Source organism: Ochotona princeps, chromosome 20 (genome assembly GCF_030435755.1).
Source record: "Ochotona princeps isolate mOchPri1 chromosome 20, mOchPri1.hap1, whole genome shotgun sequence".
In the NCBI taxonomy this organism is placed as follows: Eukaryota; Metazoa; Chordata; class Mammalia; order Lagomorpha; family Ochotonidae; genus Ochotona; species Ochotona princeps.
In genome coordinates, this window is record NC_080851.1 from 9,588,592 (window position 1) to 9,605,191 (window position 16,600).

A 16,600-nucleotide genomic window follows, 5' to 3' on the forward strand; every position below is an offset into this window, starting at 1 on the left:
ATCCTTGCCTTGCAAGCAGCAGGATCCCATTTGAGTGCTGGTTTGTGTCCTGGCAGCCCCACTTCCCATCCAGCTCCCTGCTTGTGGCCTGGGAAAGCAGTCAAGGACGGCCCAAAGCCCTGGGACCCTCCACCCTCAGGGGTGACCTGGAGGAGGCTCCAGGCTCCTGGCTTTGGATCAGTTCAGCTCTGGCCACTGCAGCCACTTGGGAGTGAACCAGCAGACACAAGATCTTTCTCGGTTCCTCCTTCTTTCCTGTAACTCTGCATTTCCAATAAAAATAAACAAATCTCTATATTCTATGTATATTTTCCTAATTGCAAACTTTTTACAAAAAAAGAAATTTTTGTGAGAATGCAATAAAGGGGTCGGACTGCTGCCTGCAGAGGCGGCACTCCAGGCGGCACGAGGCGCAGCTGGCTGTCTCCCAGCCGATCCTCTCTCCATGTGCCTGGGAGAGCAGCGGAAGGCCGCCACGAGCCCACCACGCGAGACCTGGCCGAAGCGCCCGGCTCCTGGCTTCACAGCAGCCCCAGCTCCAGGCTCTGGCAGCCTTTGGAAGAGTGGAGCAGCAGAGGAAGATCTCGCTCGCTTAACTCTGCTTTCCTGCAAGAACATTTTAATTTAAAAACCCAGCATCTCATCACTGTTGTAGCAGCATTGTTTTGTCCTAAACACTACTTTCTGTAGCCACGCATTTTATGTATGTTTAATAATTATACTCTTTAATTATAAGTTGGTAAGAAGGAATTTATAATAAATTAGAAATTGGAAAAAAAAAGAAGTCAGAACTTAAAAAGAAATTAGCATTAATTGCTTCATATTCCCGGAATATTCACTGATGACCACTTTCATCAATATTTTCAATATAAAAATTAAAACTGTTTCCAAAGTTTAATTTCTAGAGTGTTATTTAATTTTAGTAATATTTTATGAAACAGAATCTTTGTTCTCTAATTTAGTAATTCCCACAAATCACAGGTTTCAATTCTTCAAAAAAATGGGGCCCAGGGGGTCCAGCACAGCAACCTAGCGGCTAAAGTCCTTGCCTTGAATGGGCTGGAATCCCATATGGTCACCGGTTTGTGTCCTGGCTGTACCACTTCCCATCCAGCTCCTTGCTTGTGGCCTGGGAAAGCAGAATAAGATACCCCAAAGCCATGGGACCCTGCACCCACATAGGGGACCTAGAAGAGGCTCCTGGCTCCTGGCTTCAGATAGGTTTGACTCTGGCCGTCACGGCCACTTGGGAAGGGAAACAGCAGATGGAGGAGCTTTCTGTCTCTCCTTCACTCTGGAAATCTTAGTTTCCAATGAACATTAATAAATCCTTTTTTTTAAAGGGACCCAAAGCACTGATTGGTAAATAATAATAGAATCAATCACTTAAAAACAACTCATAGGGAACTGACCTCATAAAAATATCCCGAATGGCTTGTTCACTTGCTCCAATGTATTTGCTGAGCAACTCTGGCCCCTGTGAGGTAAAATACAGTTAAAGGTGAGACAGCGTTACTTAATAACAAAATGCAACTTTGGCTTTTTACTAAATCCAGATGAATCATAGGGCATTTTTAAAATGATTCACTGGGGGCCTGGCGCCGTGGCCTAGCGGCTAAAGTCCTCGCCTTGAAAGCCCCGGGATCCCATATGGGTGCCGGTTCTAATCCCAGCAGCTCCACTTCCCATCCAGCTCCCTGCTTGTGGCCTGGGAAAGCAGTGGAGGACTGCCCAATGCACTGGGACACTGCACCCGCGTGGGAGACCCGGAAGAGGTTCCAGGTTCCCGGCTTTGGATCGGCGCTCACCGGCCCGTTGCGGCTCACTTGGGGAGTGAATCATCGGGTGGAAGATCTTCCTCTCTGTCTCTCCTCCTCTCTCTAAATATCTGGCTGTAATAAAATGAATAAATCTTTAAAAAAATGATTCACTGGATGTCTCTTAAACATACTTTAGGATTCCACTGCACCTGACAGCTGCACCGCTCTTCCCTCTGCCGGGGCCGTCTGCCCGAGTCTCCCGGCTCGCTGCTTGGTTTCCCTGAGCTCACTGCCGCCGTGTCGCCTTTCCAGGACACGCTGCTCCAGGGTCTTGCCCGGGACCTCTCAGTCAAACTGCACCCTGCCCCTCTGCTGTCCATCCCACGGAGCACCCCCTGAGGGCGCTGGCTGCCACTTGACCTGGGTTCAGCTTTGCCCACTAGGGGAGCACTGGCTCCAATATTGTGCCCACTCCTGAACATGGGCCACGCGAGGACGGACCGGTCATTTGTGCAGAGAAGGAACGGACAGCCTGAAAAGGGAGCTGGTTTCCCCTCTCTCGTCTCTGGAGACCCACCATTACATTTAAAGATGGGCTTCTCTCCAGCACCTGCACTGACCAATACTGCCTCCGTAGCTACTGAGTGCTTCATCTTCTAACAGTCAGCTGGAAGCACTTGGACAAGTGTTTCCTACACACAGCAAGGTCAGTAATGAGAACAGCTTTTACTTAAGTCAGATTCTTCTGAGTAACAGCCGTGCAGGCCTCTAATGATGTCCAGTGAGAAACTGTGACCAACGAAAGACCAAGCACCGATCCCGGTGAAGAATTTCTCACTCTCGGCCGTCCAGACACCTGTTAATACACTAGTATTTCACCGAGTTCCCTCATGCAGCCAGGGAGCTTCAGGATCGGATGGAACAAGCACCAACAAGGCAGTACCCCAGCCCCGGCCCCACGCCAGTATACGTGCTGGGTCCCCGTCTTCGATGCATGCCCTGGGATCTCCTTAACCCTCAGAACCAGCTTCCTGCTGAAACTCTTCTATTGGGAACGCGACCCACACTGTGACAGGACAAGGGAGCAAGGTATCCTCCCCTACTGGGCTGACCCAATATGCACAAGCTTTAACACTGGAAATTAGGTTTTAAAAACTACTAAGGTTGGGCCCGGCGCCGTGGCCTAGCGGCTAAAGTCCTCACCTTGAAAGCCCCGGGATCCCATATGGGCGCCGGTTCTAATCCCAGCAGCTCCACTTCCCATCCAGCTCCCTGCTTGTGGCCTGGGAAAGCAGTGGAGGACGGCCCAATGCATTGGGACCCTGCACCTGCGTGGGAGACCCGGAAGAGGTTCCAGGTTCCCGGCTTTGGATCGGCACAGCACCGGCCCGCTGCGGCTCACTTGGGGAGTGAATCATCGGGTGGAAGATCTTCCTCTCTGTCTCTCCTCCTCTCTGTATATCCGGCTTTCCAATAATAATAAAATCTTAAAAAAAAAAAACAACTACTAAGGTTATCCTAGCACATGCATAGAGAAGTGCATGGTCATACTTATCTCAGAATGCAGTAACATTAAGGTTCGGAGTTTTGCCATCCCTGCCAGGGTAACCATGTACCAAGCCAGCAAATATGTGTCTCACCAGCCACGACTTCCTGAGCCGCGTGCGGAGTCCGCTCCGCTGGGAAGCGCTGTTGCAGGCTGCCCTTTGCACGCCGCCTGCAAACATGTCTCTGAGCCAAGCAGCCAGCCCCACAAGGGCAGAGTACAACAGACAGACCGGGTCAGCCCACGGGAATGAGCAGAAGGACCAGGAGGAAGTTTTGAAACGAGAGGTGGCTGCGGCTCAGCTCTGTGAATGCACTGAGTGCCAATCACTGCACACTTGAATATGAGAATATAGGGTCCGGCGCCGTGGCCTAGTGGCTGAAGTCCTCGCCTTGAGCGTGTCCAGATCCCTATGGGCGCCAGTTCTAGTCCTGGCAGCTCCGCTTCCCATCCAGCTCCCTGATTGTGGCCTGGAAGAGCAGTCGAGGACAGTCCAAGCTTTGGGATCCTGCACCTGTGTGGGAGACCTGGAGGAAGTTCCTGGCTCCGGATTGGCACAGCACCGGCTGCTGCGGTCACTTGGGGAGTGAATCATTGGACGGAAGATCTTCATCTGTCTCTCCTCCTCTCTGTATATCTGACTTTGTAATAGAAATAAATAAATATTTTTTAAAATGAGAATATAAGTTGTACTTCAAGTGAAAAAAATAATCACCCACACAGCCTACCTTGACACTAATAAAATTCATTCCACTCTCCCGGGCAACGACCCCTGCCAGCAAGGTCTTCCCTGTTCCCGGGGGGCCATACAGCAGCAGCCCCGTTCTCTGTCGTATGGGCAAGTTGGCAAATAATTCTGGATACTGAAAAACACAAAAACAGGACATGGAGCTCAAGTCTACAGAGGTGCCCAAGCAGCGGAGACCAAGCCCCACCCCTCCCAGCACAGCAGCCGTGACGAACACGCCCACTGTGAGTGCCCCAGGAGCCCAAGGGGGCCCCCAGCCCCCCGCCAAGTGCACCGGGTCACACTCCCCAGGGACAGCTCGCTGCTGGAGCTGCCTCCCCAACGGCCTTTTCGCGACGGAAGCCTTACACCAAGGAGACGCAGCAGCCTCCCACAACAAGACCACTGCCCTCCACTCGTGTGGTTCATGGGCCAAGACCAACAGCCCTCAACACTCAACTACTTGTACCCGAGGAAAGGAAAGTAACATGGAAGCGTGCGTGATGGCTCTGCACAGTAACCCCCTCCCAGGGTGGGCGGCTGAGGAAGCAATCTGGCCCTTCCCTGACAACCTGTAAACGACAAGAGCTCGGACAGCACAGGAGTGAGCGTCCAGGAGGGGTGCGTGCTTAGTTCTGCGTGGTAACAACTCCAAACTCGCCACCACTTCCCTCTCTCCCTAAAGAGGCCCTGAGGCAGCAGGCAGACCCAGACATTGTGTACCTGCATGTTCAGGCCTGGTACCCAGCTTCTCCACCCCGTCCTGGGCTGCACTTGGCCTGTCCCTGGCCTTGCCTGTTGCTGGCTAGCAGCTCTCCGGGGGCTGGACACCACGGGCAGGACGCCCTGCTCCACCCAGCACCACTGTGCATCCAGGCAGCCCACCCTCTCTCACTCTCACCTCTTTCTGTCCAAATCCCAGCAGGCAATTCACTTTGCTTTAGGAAAACCTGAACGGATCCAGAGAGACACTATTCACAAATATCTACTGTAAATACCACTGCAGTTTTCTTTCTAGGTTTCTTCAGGGCAGAGAATAGATCAACTCTGTTACCAATCTGTTTCAGGGCTCTGGACACCGGCAACTTGGCAAACCCCTGGACGACACGGAGCTGGGGCAGGCCGCAGGGCAGGGGCTCAGAGCTAGTACCTTGGCTGGCAGCTGGATAGTGTCCGTGAGCATCTGCCGCACGTCGTGCAGGCCTCCAACCTGCTCCCAGCCCACGCCTCGAGGCTGATGCAGGCTGACCTTCCGCAAAGCCGCGGGAACAAATCCTTGCAGAGCCTTCTGGAAGTCCAATGTTGTTAGAACTAACTCTGTTGGAAAAGAAACAAAACCTCTTTTCTTTTTTTTTTTTAAAGATTTATTTTTTACTGGAAAGTTAGATATAGAGAGAGGAGAAGAGACAGAGAGGAAGATCTTCTATCCATCGATTCACTCCCCAAGTGGCCACAATGGCTGGAGCTGCACCAATCCGAAGTCAAGCCCGGAGCCTCTTCCGGGTCTCCCACACGGGTGCAGGGTCCCAAGGCTTTGGGCCGTCCTCCACTGCTTTTCCAGGCCACAAGCAGGGAGCTGGATGGGAAGTGGGGCTGCCAAGATTAGAACTGGCGCCCATATGGGATGCCAGCATGTGCAAGGCGAGGACTTTAGCCACCAAGCTACCGTGCCTGGCCCAAACCTCTTATTTTCAATGTGAATTTTCAAAATCTTAGCTGGAAATGCCAATTTTCTACTGAACCAACTGCTTAGTCAAATACCAAGATGGTATTTGATGCATGAGTTACATTAGAAAAAGGACTTCACGTGGAGTTTGAGTAGTGAAACGTACCTTCCTTGGTGGACACACACTGGTGAGAGAGGTGAGCGTGCACAGCCCGGTCCACGAGCAAGGTGAAGTCTCGGGCCACAAAGCCCTCGGTCTCCTTGGCGATGAACTGCAGGTCCAGATCTGCGAACCTGCTGCTGTCACAGTCCAGTTTGTTGTTTATTATATTTTGCAAAACTTCACGTCTCTGCTCCTAAGGAGAAGGGAGAGGCTCAGTGAGTCTGAGGGGCCCTTCCTGGGCTGACGGCTGTCTCACTGCCTTGGCTGCAGCACGCCTCCAGCAGCCCCTGTCCCTGGCTCCTGCTTTTGCAGCTCATGGCGGCTGCAGGCCAGAACACGCCAAGCTGCTCACACAAGCGTCTCACTTCCTTCCGGTCTGTCCTGTCCGTGCTCACAGCGGCAACACTGGCCGTGGAGTGGCGAGCTTCAGGGCCATGCTGAGCAAAGTGACAGGAGAGCAAGCCCAGGGCAGGAGAGCTGAGCACGGCCTGGCTGCCTGGCTGCGTGGCTGCCACCCGTCTAAGGGGGCCTGCGACAGCCAGGTCCGGAACCACGCCGAGGGGAAGTCTAAGGCCCGTGGCGGCACGCGGGCCTTCCCTGGAGGGCGTGAGCAGCCTCCACGCGCATATGGAGGCCAAAGCCCCGTGGCAGAAAGCAGACTGGCAGTTGTGTGGGGAGGAAGTGCAAGGACACAGGACACGCGGGAGGAATGGGGGTGCTGTCATCTTAACTGAGGTGTGCGCACATGGTAAAAGCGACCAGACTGTACGCCTCAGCTACTTCACTTACATCCTAACTGAATAAAAGTAAAAGGTCACATTGCAAAATTTCTTTCTCCACTATTTTTGGCAGTATGTTTCCTTAAGAGAGGGTGTTTCTCTTTCTTGGTTCCTAAAAAGCTTCATTTTCTAAACTTTGTATTTATTTACCTAGTTTAAACGCAGACAGCCAGAGAGAGAATGAACACTTTCATTTGCTAGTTCACTCCTCTACTACCCCCTAACGGCCAGGGCTGGGAGAGAGCCAGGAACCAGGAAGCAGGAACTCAGTCCTGTCCCATACAGGTGGTAAAAACCTGACTGACTCGGCCATCATCGCTGCCACCAAGGGGCTGTGTGCTAAGGATGGGAGACTCAGCTGGAGCTGGGTGTTATCCACTTTAAGAGGCCCCTGGGCCCAACACAACGGCCCAATCGCTCATCCTCACCTTGCAAGCACAAGGATCCCATATGGGTGCTGGTTTGTGTCCCAGTTGCTCCACTTTCCATCTGGGTCCCTGTTTGTGGCTTGGAAAAGCAGTGGAGGACAGCCCAAAGCCTTAGGACCCTGCACCCGTGTGGGAGACCTGGAGGAGGCTCCTGGCTTCAGATCGGCTCTGTTCTGGCTGTTGTGGCCATCTGAGGAGTGTAGCAGTGGATGGAAAATATGTTTCTCCTTCAATTTGTAAATCTCATCTGCTTTTCCAATAAAAATGAGTTGAAAGGAAGGAAGGAGGAAGGAACAACAGAAGGAAGCAAGGAACGTTAGGAAGGAAGGAAGACAGAAGAAAAGAAAGAGGAAAGCGAGCAAGCCAGCCAGCCTGTAACAGTGAGGGCCAGGGCCAGGCCAAAGTGAGCGCTTCACCCAGGACTCCCCTGCGGGTGCAGGGGCCCACACGCTGACCACCTCCCACTGCTGTTCAAGGCTGCTCAGCAATGGACTGGACTGGACTGGAAGCAGTGCAGGTGGACCATGAACAGGTGTCCAAGTGGGGTACTGGTAACAACTTAACATAGTGCATCATACTGTCAGCTCCAGAATTTACTTTTTAAATTTTTTTATTGGAAACTCAGGTTTACAGAGAGAAGAAAAAAACAGACACATCTGTCTGCGGGTTCACTCCCCAAGTGGCTGCAACAGCCCAAGCTGAGTCAATCCGAAGCCAAGAACCAAGTTTCTTCTGGGGCTCCCACATGGGTGCAGGGTCCCAAGGCTTTGGGCTGTCCTCTACTGCTTTCCCAGGCTACAAGCAGGGAGCTGGATGGGAAGAGAAGCAGCCGGGATACGAACTGGCACCCATACAGGATCCCAGTGCATGTAAAGCGAGGACTTTAGCTGCTAGGCTCCCATGCCTGGCTCCAGAACTTACTTTCTGAGAATCATGTTTGATGAGCAGTATCACTACCTAGTGGTTACACTTACTAGCAGGCATATTCTTTGTTCTTCTGTAAAAATCAATTATCAGTGAGTCTGAATCTTTAACAAGAATCTCAAACATGCTTGGTGGTCCCAGAATGTGTTTCTCAGCTCACTGGTGCTCATCTGCTGGCCCAGGCCCCAGCAGGGCCCGGAGGCCACAAGTGCTGGTGAGGGCAGCGGTCCGCCCAATCACGGGACTGATCAGGACTGCTCAGCAGTTCTCAGAGCTCTCCCTCCCTTGGCAGAAGCGCTGTGGACAGGGGACATGTGGACATGGGGCCATTTCAGAGATTATCAAGGATGCTCTGTACACACAGCCCAACATGCCACAAGTGTTGGATTTTAAGTTTCCTATGATCACTAATGAAAGCATAAGTTCAATGTTATGAGTCATTAACAAAACTGATAAAAAATTCCTGTACAGGAAATATTTCAGCAATGTTTACAGTGTACTACCTGGTTAGGGGGCAGGATGTGCCGGACACACTGAAACACATGATTTCCTTGCGCGGACGCCAGCAGAGGATGCAGCGAGTCCTGAGCCTGGCTCGTGGCAATCAGGGCAACCAAACTTCCCGTGGCGGCAAGCTCCTTGATCATAGCAATCAATGCTGAAATGGAAGAGCATACCACAGCTCAGAAAAGTATACCCAGAAATCAAAGAATATACATTTGTATTAATAAGGAGATTCTAACACCGAGGGTTTCTTCACAAAACACTTAGTATTTGCACAGCAGACCCAACAGAGACAGAGAGAGAACGCCTCCATCCCTGGTCACCCCCACACCGTCCACAACAGGCAGGGTAGAGTGAGGGATTAACAAGCAAAACACAACTGCCACTCCTGTGACTTCCAAGTGACCTTCTCCCACCCAGGACTGTCATCTGCCCAACTCAGCCCCCTGCGGCCTTCCCTCAAACACTGCATTAACACCTGGTTTAAGACCACAGTCAGGACGCTACGGATTTCAAAATCCAAGAACAGCAAATTTCGTAATAACCTACCCCACTCTGGTTTGACTGTCCCTGCTTCATTTCTCAGGAATCCATAGATGACTTTATGTTACACCAGCCTCTGCAGGCCCCCACGGTCCCCATCCACGGGACGGGATGCTCCACCAGTCCCCATTGTCCCCATCCACGGGGCGGGATCTCTGCAGGCCCCCACGGCCCCCATCCACGGGACGGGATCTCTGCAAGCCCCCATTGTCCCCATCCACGGGACGGGATGCTTTGCCGGTCCCCACTGCCCCCATCCACGGGCGGGATCTCTGCCAGTCCCCACTGCCCCCATCCACGGGCGGGATGCTCTGCCGGCCCCCACGGTCCCCATCCACGGGCAGGATCTCTACAGGCCCCCACGGCCCCCATCCACGGGACGGGATGCTCTGCCGGTCCCCACTGCTCCCATCCACAGGCGGGATCTCTACAGGCCCCCACGGCCCTGTCCACGGAGCACTCCCACAACTCCCTGGACTTCTGTCTGCATCTGGTGGCCATCCTTTCTTGGCTTCCTCACCAACCTAAAAATGTTTCTTGTTTATTTCTGCTCCATCAAAAAATCAGTCTGGGCACAGCCAGCATGGGGCAGCGAGCTAAAGACTCAGCACCCCCAGCAGGTGTTGGTCCAGCTGTCTGCTACAAGCGCCTGGGAAGGCAGCAAGAGACAGCCCAGGTGCTTCAATTCCTGTCACTCACACAGGAGAGCCGGATGGCGTCCTGGGCTCCGGGCCGGCCTGGCTCAGCGCCAGGCAGTGAGGCCTATGTGGGGAGTAGACAGGCATATGGGGTGAGCTCTTTCTTTCTCTGTAAGATTCAAAATAATCCATTTGAAAGGCAGAGTTAGAGAGAGAGGTGGGGAGAGATGTTCCACCAGCTGGTTCACTCCCCATATGACAGCAGCAGCCAGGGATGGGCCAGGGCAAAGCCAGGAGCTTCTTCCTGGTCTCTCACACAGGTGGCTGTGGAAGATCTCTCTCCGTACCTCCCTGTCACTCTTTACAATTACTAATAAATCTTTTTACAAAGTAGCTCAGTTATCAACTCCTTTATCCCCAATAAAATCCTTACTCAATGTCACCTTCATTTTGAGTTACACGATGCTGGAAAATGGAGCTAAAAGGTAACTTTATTTTGGTGTAAATAGCTGAGGCCCCTGCTCCATGGCTTGTCCTGGCGCACATGTTACATGAACTCTGAAGTCCCTCCGTGCTGAGCAGTGCCTGCAGGACAGGCCAGCCGAGTGCCCCCTGGTGGCTCAGTGTGGTCAAAGCACCATGTGAGCCTCCACTCAGTGCCAACCTGGAAGCAGCCACTCAGTCCCTGGTGGAAACCATCATTACTAACCTGTTCTGGACTAAGTGTCTCTTTATTTCTTCTTTCTAGATTCTGAGAACACATTGTTCCCAAGCATTAGATACATATTTGTCAAATAAAGAAAGAAGCAGGATGTCATCTGGAATCAACTAAACAGTTTCTAGCAAGTCAAGGAGGATAAACAGGCCATGAGCCTGCAGGCTGGCCTCAGTGTGTCTGCTCTGCACGTCAGCTGCATGCCTGCCAAGCAACCCCACGATCACACATACATTCACACGCAGTGCTCTCCAGGAAGGGCAGCTTTACCAGGAGGATCTAGCATGCTGCCCGACAGCGGCGGGCCTTACCGTGTGCGAGCCGCTGGCCCTGCACGGCGTCGGGGCTGTGCTCATGCTGCGGCCCGGCAGCCAGCCCCGCGAGGAGCTCGAGGTCATCCAGCAGCAGCACCGACGGCTGCCTCCACGCGGCCTCCGAGAAGGCTGCCCGCAGCGTCTTCTCCACGCTCGCCGGCCTTTTCCCTTCACACGGAGATGGGAACGGCTCCATGTTAGTTCAGGGATGCGACAGTCACACCCCCCTTTGAACCCTGCACATCAATCATGGTTCAATACGGTCCTGGAAGCAACCTGAGCCCGGCAGAATGGCACTGTAAATTCTGGACCAACTCATCTGTGCCCACCCCACAGAGAAATGCAGGTGGCTCAGCTAGACAGGGAAACAAAATATATGTGGAAAAACATAAACGAAAGAAGGGGCTACAATTCTGCAAAAAAAAAATCAACACAAATGAGCTGCCTGGTTGCTGCATTTGAATTCCAAATTTGGTTTCAAAACCCCTGGTCAGTTAAAAAGCTTTAAGTTTCAAAGAACAGAAAACACGTAAATTCACAACATAAGCCACTGAGATCTCCTATCCCTGAGAGATAAACTCAAATTTTGAAATGAGGCTTCAAACAAAACTCGTGAGAGCAGGCGTGGCCACTGGGCAGGAGGACACGGCGGCGGGCGGCTGGAGGCGGGCGGCGTACGGCTGGAGGCGGGCGGCTGGAGGCGGGCGGCGGGCGGCTGGAGGCGGGCGGCTGGAGGCGGGCGGCTGGAGGCGGGCGGCGGGAGCTCCCGTGTTTCTTCTAATTGCCTGGATGACAGGAAGCTGGAGACTTCCGAAGGCACCGCCACGGCCTGCCCTCCTGAGTCTCCCCTGGGGACTCGGAGACCACCAAAATTCTACAAGATATTCCAACTACTAACTTTCCCTGCGTGGCTTAAATGGTATTTCCAGGGGTGTAATCTACAAAGACTTCTGAAAAATAGGATCGTCTCCATCAGATGCGGAGAGTTTTATGCAAATTATCAGAAAATCTAAGTCTCACCACTCCTCAGAAACTCCCACAACTAAATGGTGACAGAGGCTGAGGACACCAAGGCCAGGCCGCGTCTGCACGTACCTCGCAGAGCTCTGCACTCCACCACCTCCACGTGCGCGTCCAGTGTGTCTCGGGCCTCTTGACACACTGCCTTGGCCAACGTTGACTTTCCACTCCCCTGGAAAACGATTGCATCAGAAGAAGTCCTGACATACTTAGCCACAGAAGTAAGGTCGAGCAAGCTCAGGCTCACAAAGCGGGCACTGGACGCCAGCAGTGGAGGACGGCCCAAAAGCCTTGGGACCCTGCATCTGCGTGGGAGACCCGGAAGAAGCTTTGGGCTCCTGGCTTCAGACCAGAGTAGCTCTGGCCATTGCGGCCACTTGGGGAGTGAATCAACAGACAGAAGATCTTCCTCTCTGCATATCTGACTTTCCAATAAAAATAAAATAAATCTTAAAAAAAAAATGTGCAGGTAGGATAGCTTCACTGGAGAGTTTGCCAAACATTTAAAGCTCGAGTACCTGATTTACATAATCCCCAAAGAAACACATATGACAATGCCAACCACCCTCACAGCACATCCAAACGCCACACAGAAAGTTAAGACTGATTTCTGATAAACTGAGATGAAAACATAGTATTAGCAAGGTAACTCAGCAATACATAAACAATCAAGTGGTATTTATTATACCTGAGTAAGGCAAAGATGGGCCAATATATGAAACTCAATCGACCCTAACAATAGGCTAAACAGGAAACCTCCTGTAATTCTACAACTGACACCCAGGAAGGGAGGGTAGCTGTGTCACCACTTCCCTAACACCTAGCAGCAGACACACACACAGTGAGCAAACACCTTCCCTGTCCAGTTTAACCATCTGAGTGAGGGCTGGAAATGGACACATCCGAACCACCTACCTTTCCCCCTGTGAGTAAGAGGGCCCCGTTCCTCAGCCCTGCCACCATGGCCAGCAGCGGCCGTGACAGAGGACGGCCCAGGAGGCTGTGTGTGACGTGCTCCATGCAGGAAACACCTAGGGACCTCACGCCTCTGCAACACACAGAGGGAGCTTGGTGACCAGGCTGAAGCAGGCAGAGGGACACACGGCCACCAACATGGCGCCATTCTCCTTACAGGCTAGGTATACAGTATAAAGGTAAAATCTCACAAATTCCATCTGATTTGAGGGGAAGTATGTTGACTAATGCCAATCTGACCCACAGCTTTTGAAGTCAACTTCACTACTTTCAAACGTGCTTGGTAACTAGGAGCTCTGCCCTAGCTGGTTCCTTAGGGAACCCTTCTCCACCTCCACAGGATTTTCAACCTGATAACCAATACGACCACGAACGGGGCCCTGGGGCTGCTTAGGGTTCCTGAAGGCTTATGTCCTTGTAATCATTACCTCTGAAATTGATTCAACATATAAACCACACGAACGTGAACTTAAAGCTAATTCTCGTCCCCTACTGCCATTTAATCTATGGTAACAGAAATAAATCAGTAAATCTTTAGAGTTCAAAGTATACGGTTTCTTTAAATCGACAAATACTATGTTTAAACATTTTTTACTTTATGGTTTAATGCTTCAAAAAAAGACCACAGTATATTATTACAAGAAATCAAAATACTACTATTATGTCTAGGAACAGCCTCTGAGAAATTCTAACAGGCAATATTTCCCTGAGTTTGTCCTACTGTATAAAGAGAGAAGGTTCCTTTTGGATATGTTTGTCTTTTAAATTGAAAACAGTCCCAATTATAATAGAATGTTAGTGAAGGAATAACTTAATTTGAAATATTTCAAAATATCCAACTAATTTTTTAGGGTTAGTTTTAGAGGTATTCCCGATTTGCTCTAAGAATTAGCTGTATCCCCACACAGAGGGTCCAAGGGGTTTCTGGGTGTTCCCTTCTTGCCAGTCAATTCTCAAGGTAACTTCCTGATAAGCCCCAGCCTGCCAGTCGTCTCAGACGCCCAGGCAGTCACCCTGCAGAGGCGGCTAAGGGCAGAGGGAGCTCCCTGGGCGACGCCAATGCCCACCGTCGTCTTCACACACACAGACCTCCCAGAGACAATGCGCACACACCTCTCTGCACATGCTTGTTCAGCCAGAACTTCTTACCCCAAAGAGTTCAGCTTTAAAAAGGGAGGATTTAAGTCAATTTCCTCACTGTTTTCTTCTTTTACCAAAGGATCTAGAAGGACCTATAGTAACAAGGAAAAATTAGTTTTACATTTCAAGGTGATATCTGTTGCCTGTTTTTCTTGGGTTCCACAAACCTGAACTGGTGACTTTGTTAAGCCAGAGAGAACAATGTAATATACATGTTTAAAACAGCTATGATGATGGCCTTTCCTCATCTGGGAGCATAACGTGCATGGTCAACAAGCAGAAAGAGCGGCATGTCCTTAGCACATTTTATAAATACACCTTCAGTTACAATTTTGATTTCTGTCTCATCTGTCCTTTTCATAATTCTGACATCTGTATCTTCTCTGTATATCCCTTCCGTTCCAGTTTGATAATGAAATAGTGCCCAGTTCTAAACCCCTGAAATTCTACATGGCTAAAACATCTCCAACTCTGCAGTGACAAACACAGACATCCTAACGAAAACCGGGCGCCTCCCAAGGCCCACTCGCTCAGCACTTCTGGAAGAAAGGTGAACAGACAACGCCATGAAGGGTGCTGAAATGAAACTCTGCGAAAACAAGATGGGTGAGCAGTAAAAGTACGAATCCTCAAGATGAAAAGCTTAAAACTAAGTTTTCACTTGTTTTTATACTAGAAGAATTGCATTTTAGTTTCACTTTGTAGAGAGGCAGAGATAGAGAGAACCTCTTTTACTAGTTCTTGCCTCAAGTGCCCACAACGGCCAGGGCTGAGTCTGGTCAAATCCAGGAGCTGGGAACTCAATCAAGGCCCCCAGATGCATAGCAAGCACCCAGCACCTTGAGCCCCCAGCGCTGCCTCCCTACATCCGCCTCAGCAGGCAGCTGGAGCAGGTGTGGAACCCATGGACTCCGAGCTGGGACACTGTCTCCCGATGGGTGGGTGGTGTAACTGCATGGCTAAACATCTCCAATACCAGAGTTTAAAACTGGGACCCATTTTTCAGTGAACACAATCAACTCTGCTACTGAAATTTCATTGTGCTGAGATACTGATTTTTAAGTTTAGGATAAATCAATAATTTACACAAGTAATTTAAAGACCTATTTAATGACCAAAAAACGTTTAAAGGAACTGTGTGCTGTGCCATAGCAGGTTAACCTGCTGGCAGCACTGGGCACTGGTCTGGGCCCTGGCTGCCCTAATCCAGACCCAGATCCGAGCTACTGTGCCTGGGAAAGCGGCAGAGGCCTCCGTGCTTGGGAGATCCATCTGGCGCTCCCGGCTTCGCTCTGGCCCAGTCCCAGGCATCGTGGGCAATCAGGATGTGGAAGATCTAATTAGCAGGTGGAAGATCTCTCTGTCCCTCTCTCTCTCTGCAACTGTCATTCAAGTGAATAAATCTTTAAAAAATTTAAAGTAAAATATTTAAAATCAAGTTATTCCTTATCATTCAACTTACTAATGCATTTCAGGATGCAAGGTCTTTTAGTGTAACTCATCAATACTACCACATTTAACAAGTATCTTTCTGGTTAATATTCAACAGCATGTAATTACTTGTACTGTCATCTTCTGCAGCAGATTGGTACTCAACAGAAAAATGTTTTTTTCTTTTTCTTTCTCTTTCTCCCAAGAATGAACTATATGCAGAGAAAATTCCTTCAAACCTATCAAGAAACAAACAAAAGGATATTTATGAAATTAGTGGAATACTTCGATGGTTTAAATATTTTGTGTAAATTAGAAACATTCTTTTACTGTTAAAACATTTAATTTATGTGAAAGGTGGAGTTAGACAGGGAGAGAAAGAAATCTCCCATCTGCTAGTTCATTTCCCAACTCACCGAAACAGCCCAGGCTAGGCCAGGCAAAAGCCAGGAGCCCGAAACCCCACCTGGCCTCCCATGTGGCTGAGGGGTAGGACTGTGTGGGCCATCAGACACTGCTCTCCCAGGCTCACCAGCACACAGCTGGATCAGAATCGGAGTGGCCAGGATTCAAACTGGTGCTCGTATGACATGCTAGCACTGCAAGCTGCGGCTTAAGCCATTATGCCACAACCCAGACCCCAATACTCTTTAACATAAAATTACTGTGTTTCCTTATTGTGTTTCACTGCTCAAATAGGACACAGGTTGAAACAACAAAAACATACCAACTGTTTCAATGGGAAACAATGCCAAACAACAACAAACCACTCACCGCCGTTAATTCCCAGCCTAATGCACTCTTCTCCTGCCGTCGCCAGAGGAAGCTCGGTGCTGGCCGACTGCTGCAGCCAGGAGCAGAATCCAGCTTTGACCTCAGCTTCACTCACGTCCTTAGGCTGCCAGGGAAGGCAGAGAGCTGCAGTCACACCCTGCTGCTGAACTCACACACCGCTGCTGCAGCACCCTCTCCTAGTGCGGCAGCACCACAGACCCAGGAGTACAGCGCCACCCAGAGACCCTTAAGTGCGCTGCAAAGTGCCTATGGTGTGAGGCCAGCAGTGTGTGTGTGCGCGCGCGTGCACGCGCATGAGAGAGACAGAGAGAGAGCCCTCTGCTGGCGGGCTGAGGTCAGCACGGCTGGCAGGTGCAGCACCCTTGCAGGCAGCAGCCTCTGCCTGGGGCCTCCCTGCTTGCTGCAACGCAGCTGGTCTCTGCTAGTACGGCAAGCATCCTCTTGCGCTTGCCAACGAGGAGGGCAGAACACGGCTCTGACGTCACAGGGTCCGGGTCCCTGATGTTACAGGTTAACTACCCAGTAGCTCCTT

The 16,600-nt window shown here is 50.9% G+C and overlaps 1 protein-coding gene across 2 annotated transcripts in view; it reads right to left on the reverse strand.

The window, feature by feature from the left end:
- Nucleotides 1-16,600, reverse strand: part of PEX1 (peroxisomal biogenesis factor 1) — a 34,971-nt gene that overhangs the window by 11,077 nt on the left and 7,294 nt on the right. For both annotated transcript variants that reach the window (XM_058678106.1, XM_004582296.3), the window contains exons 7-17: nt 16,048-16,171; nt 15,403-15,512; nt 13,852-13,934; nt 12,643-12,775; nt 11,803-11,899; nt 10,705-10,875; nt 8,497-8,651; nt 5,866-6,055; nt 5,184-5,350; nt 4,035-4,169; nt 1,413-1,477 (exon numbers count right to left, since the gene is read on the reverse strand). In XM_058678106.1, coding sequence (XP_058534089.1) covers nt 1,413-1,477; nt 4,035-4,169; nt 5,184-5,350; nt 5,866-6,055; nt 8,497-8,651; nt 10,705-10,875; nt 11,803-11,899; nt 12,643-12,775; nt 13,852-13,934; nt 15,403-15,512; nt 16,048-16,171 — 1,430 coding nt within the window. The remainder of the gene's footprint in view (nt 1-1,412; nt 1,478-4,034; nt 4,170-5,183; nt 5,351-5,865; nt 6,056-8,496; nt 8,652-10,704; nt 10,876-11,802; nt 11,900-12,642; nt 12,776-13,851; nt 13,935-15,402; nt 15,513-16,047; nt 16,172-16,600) is intronic.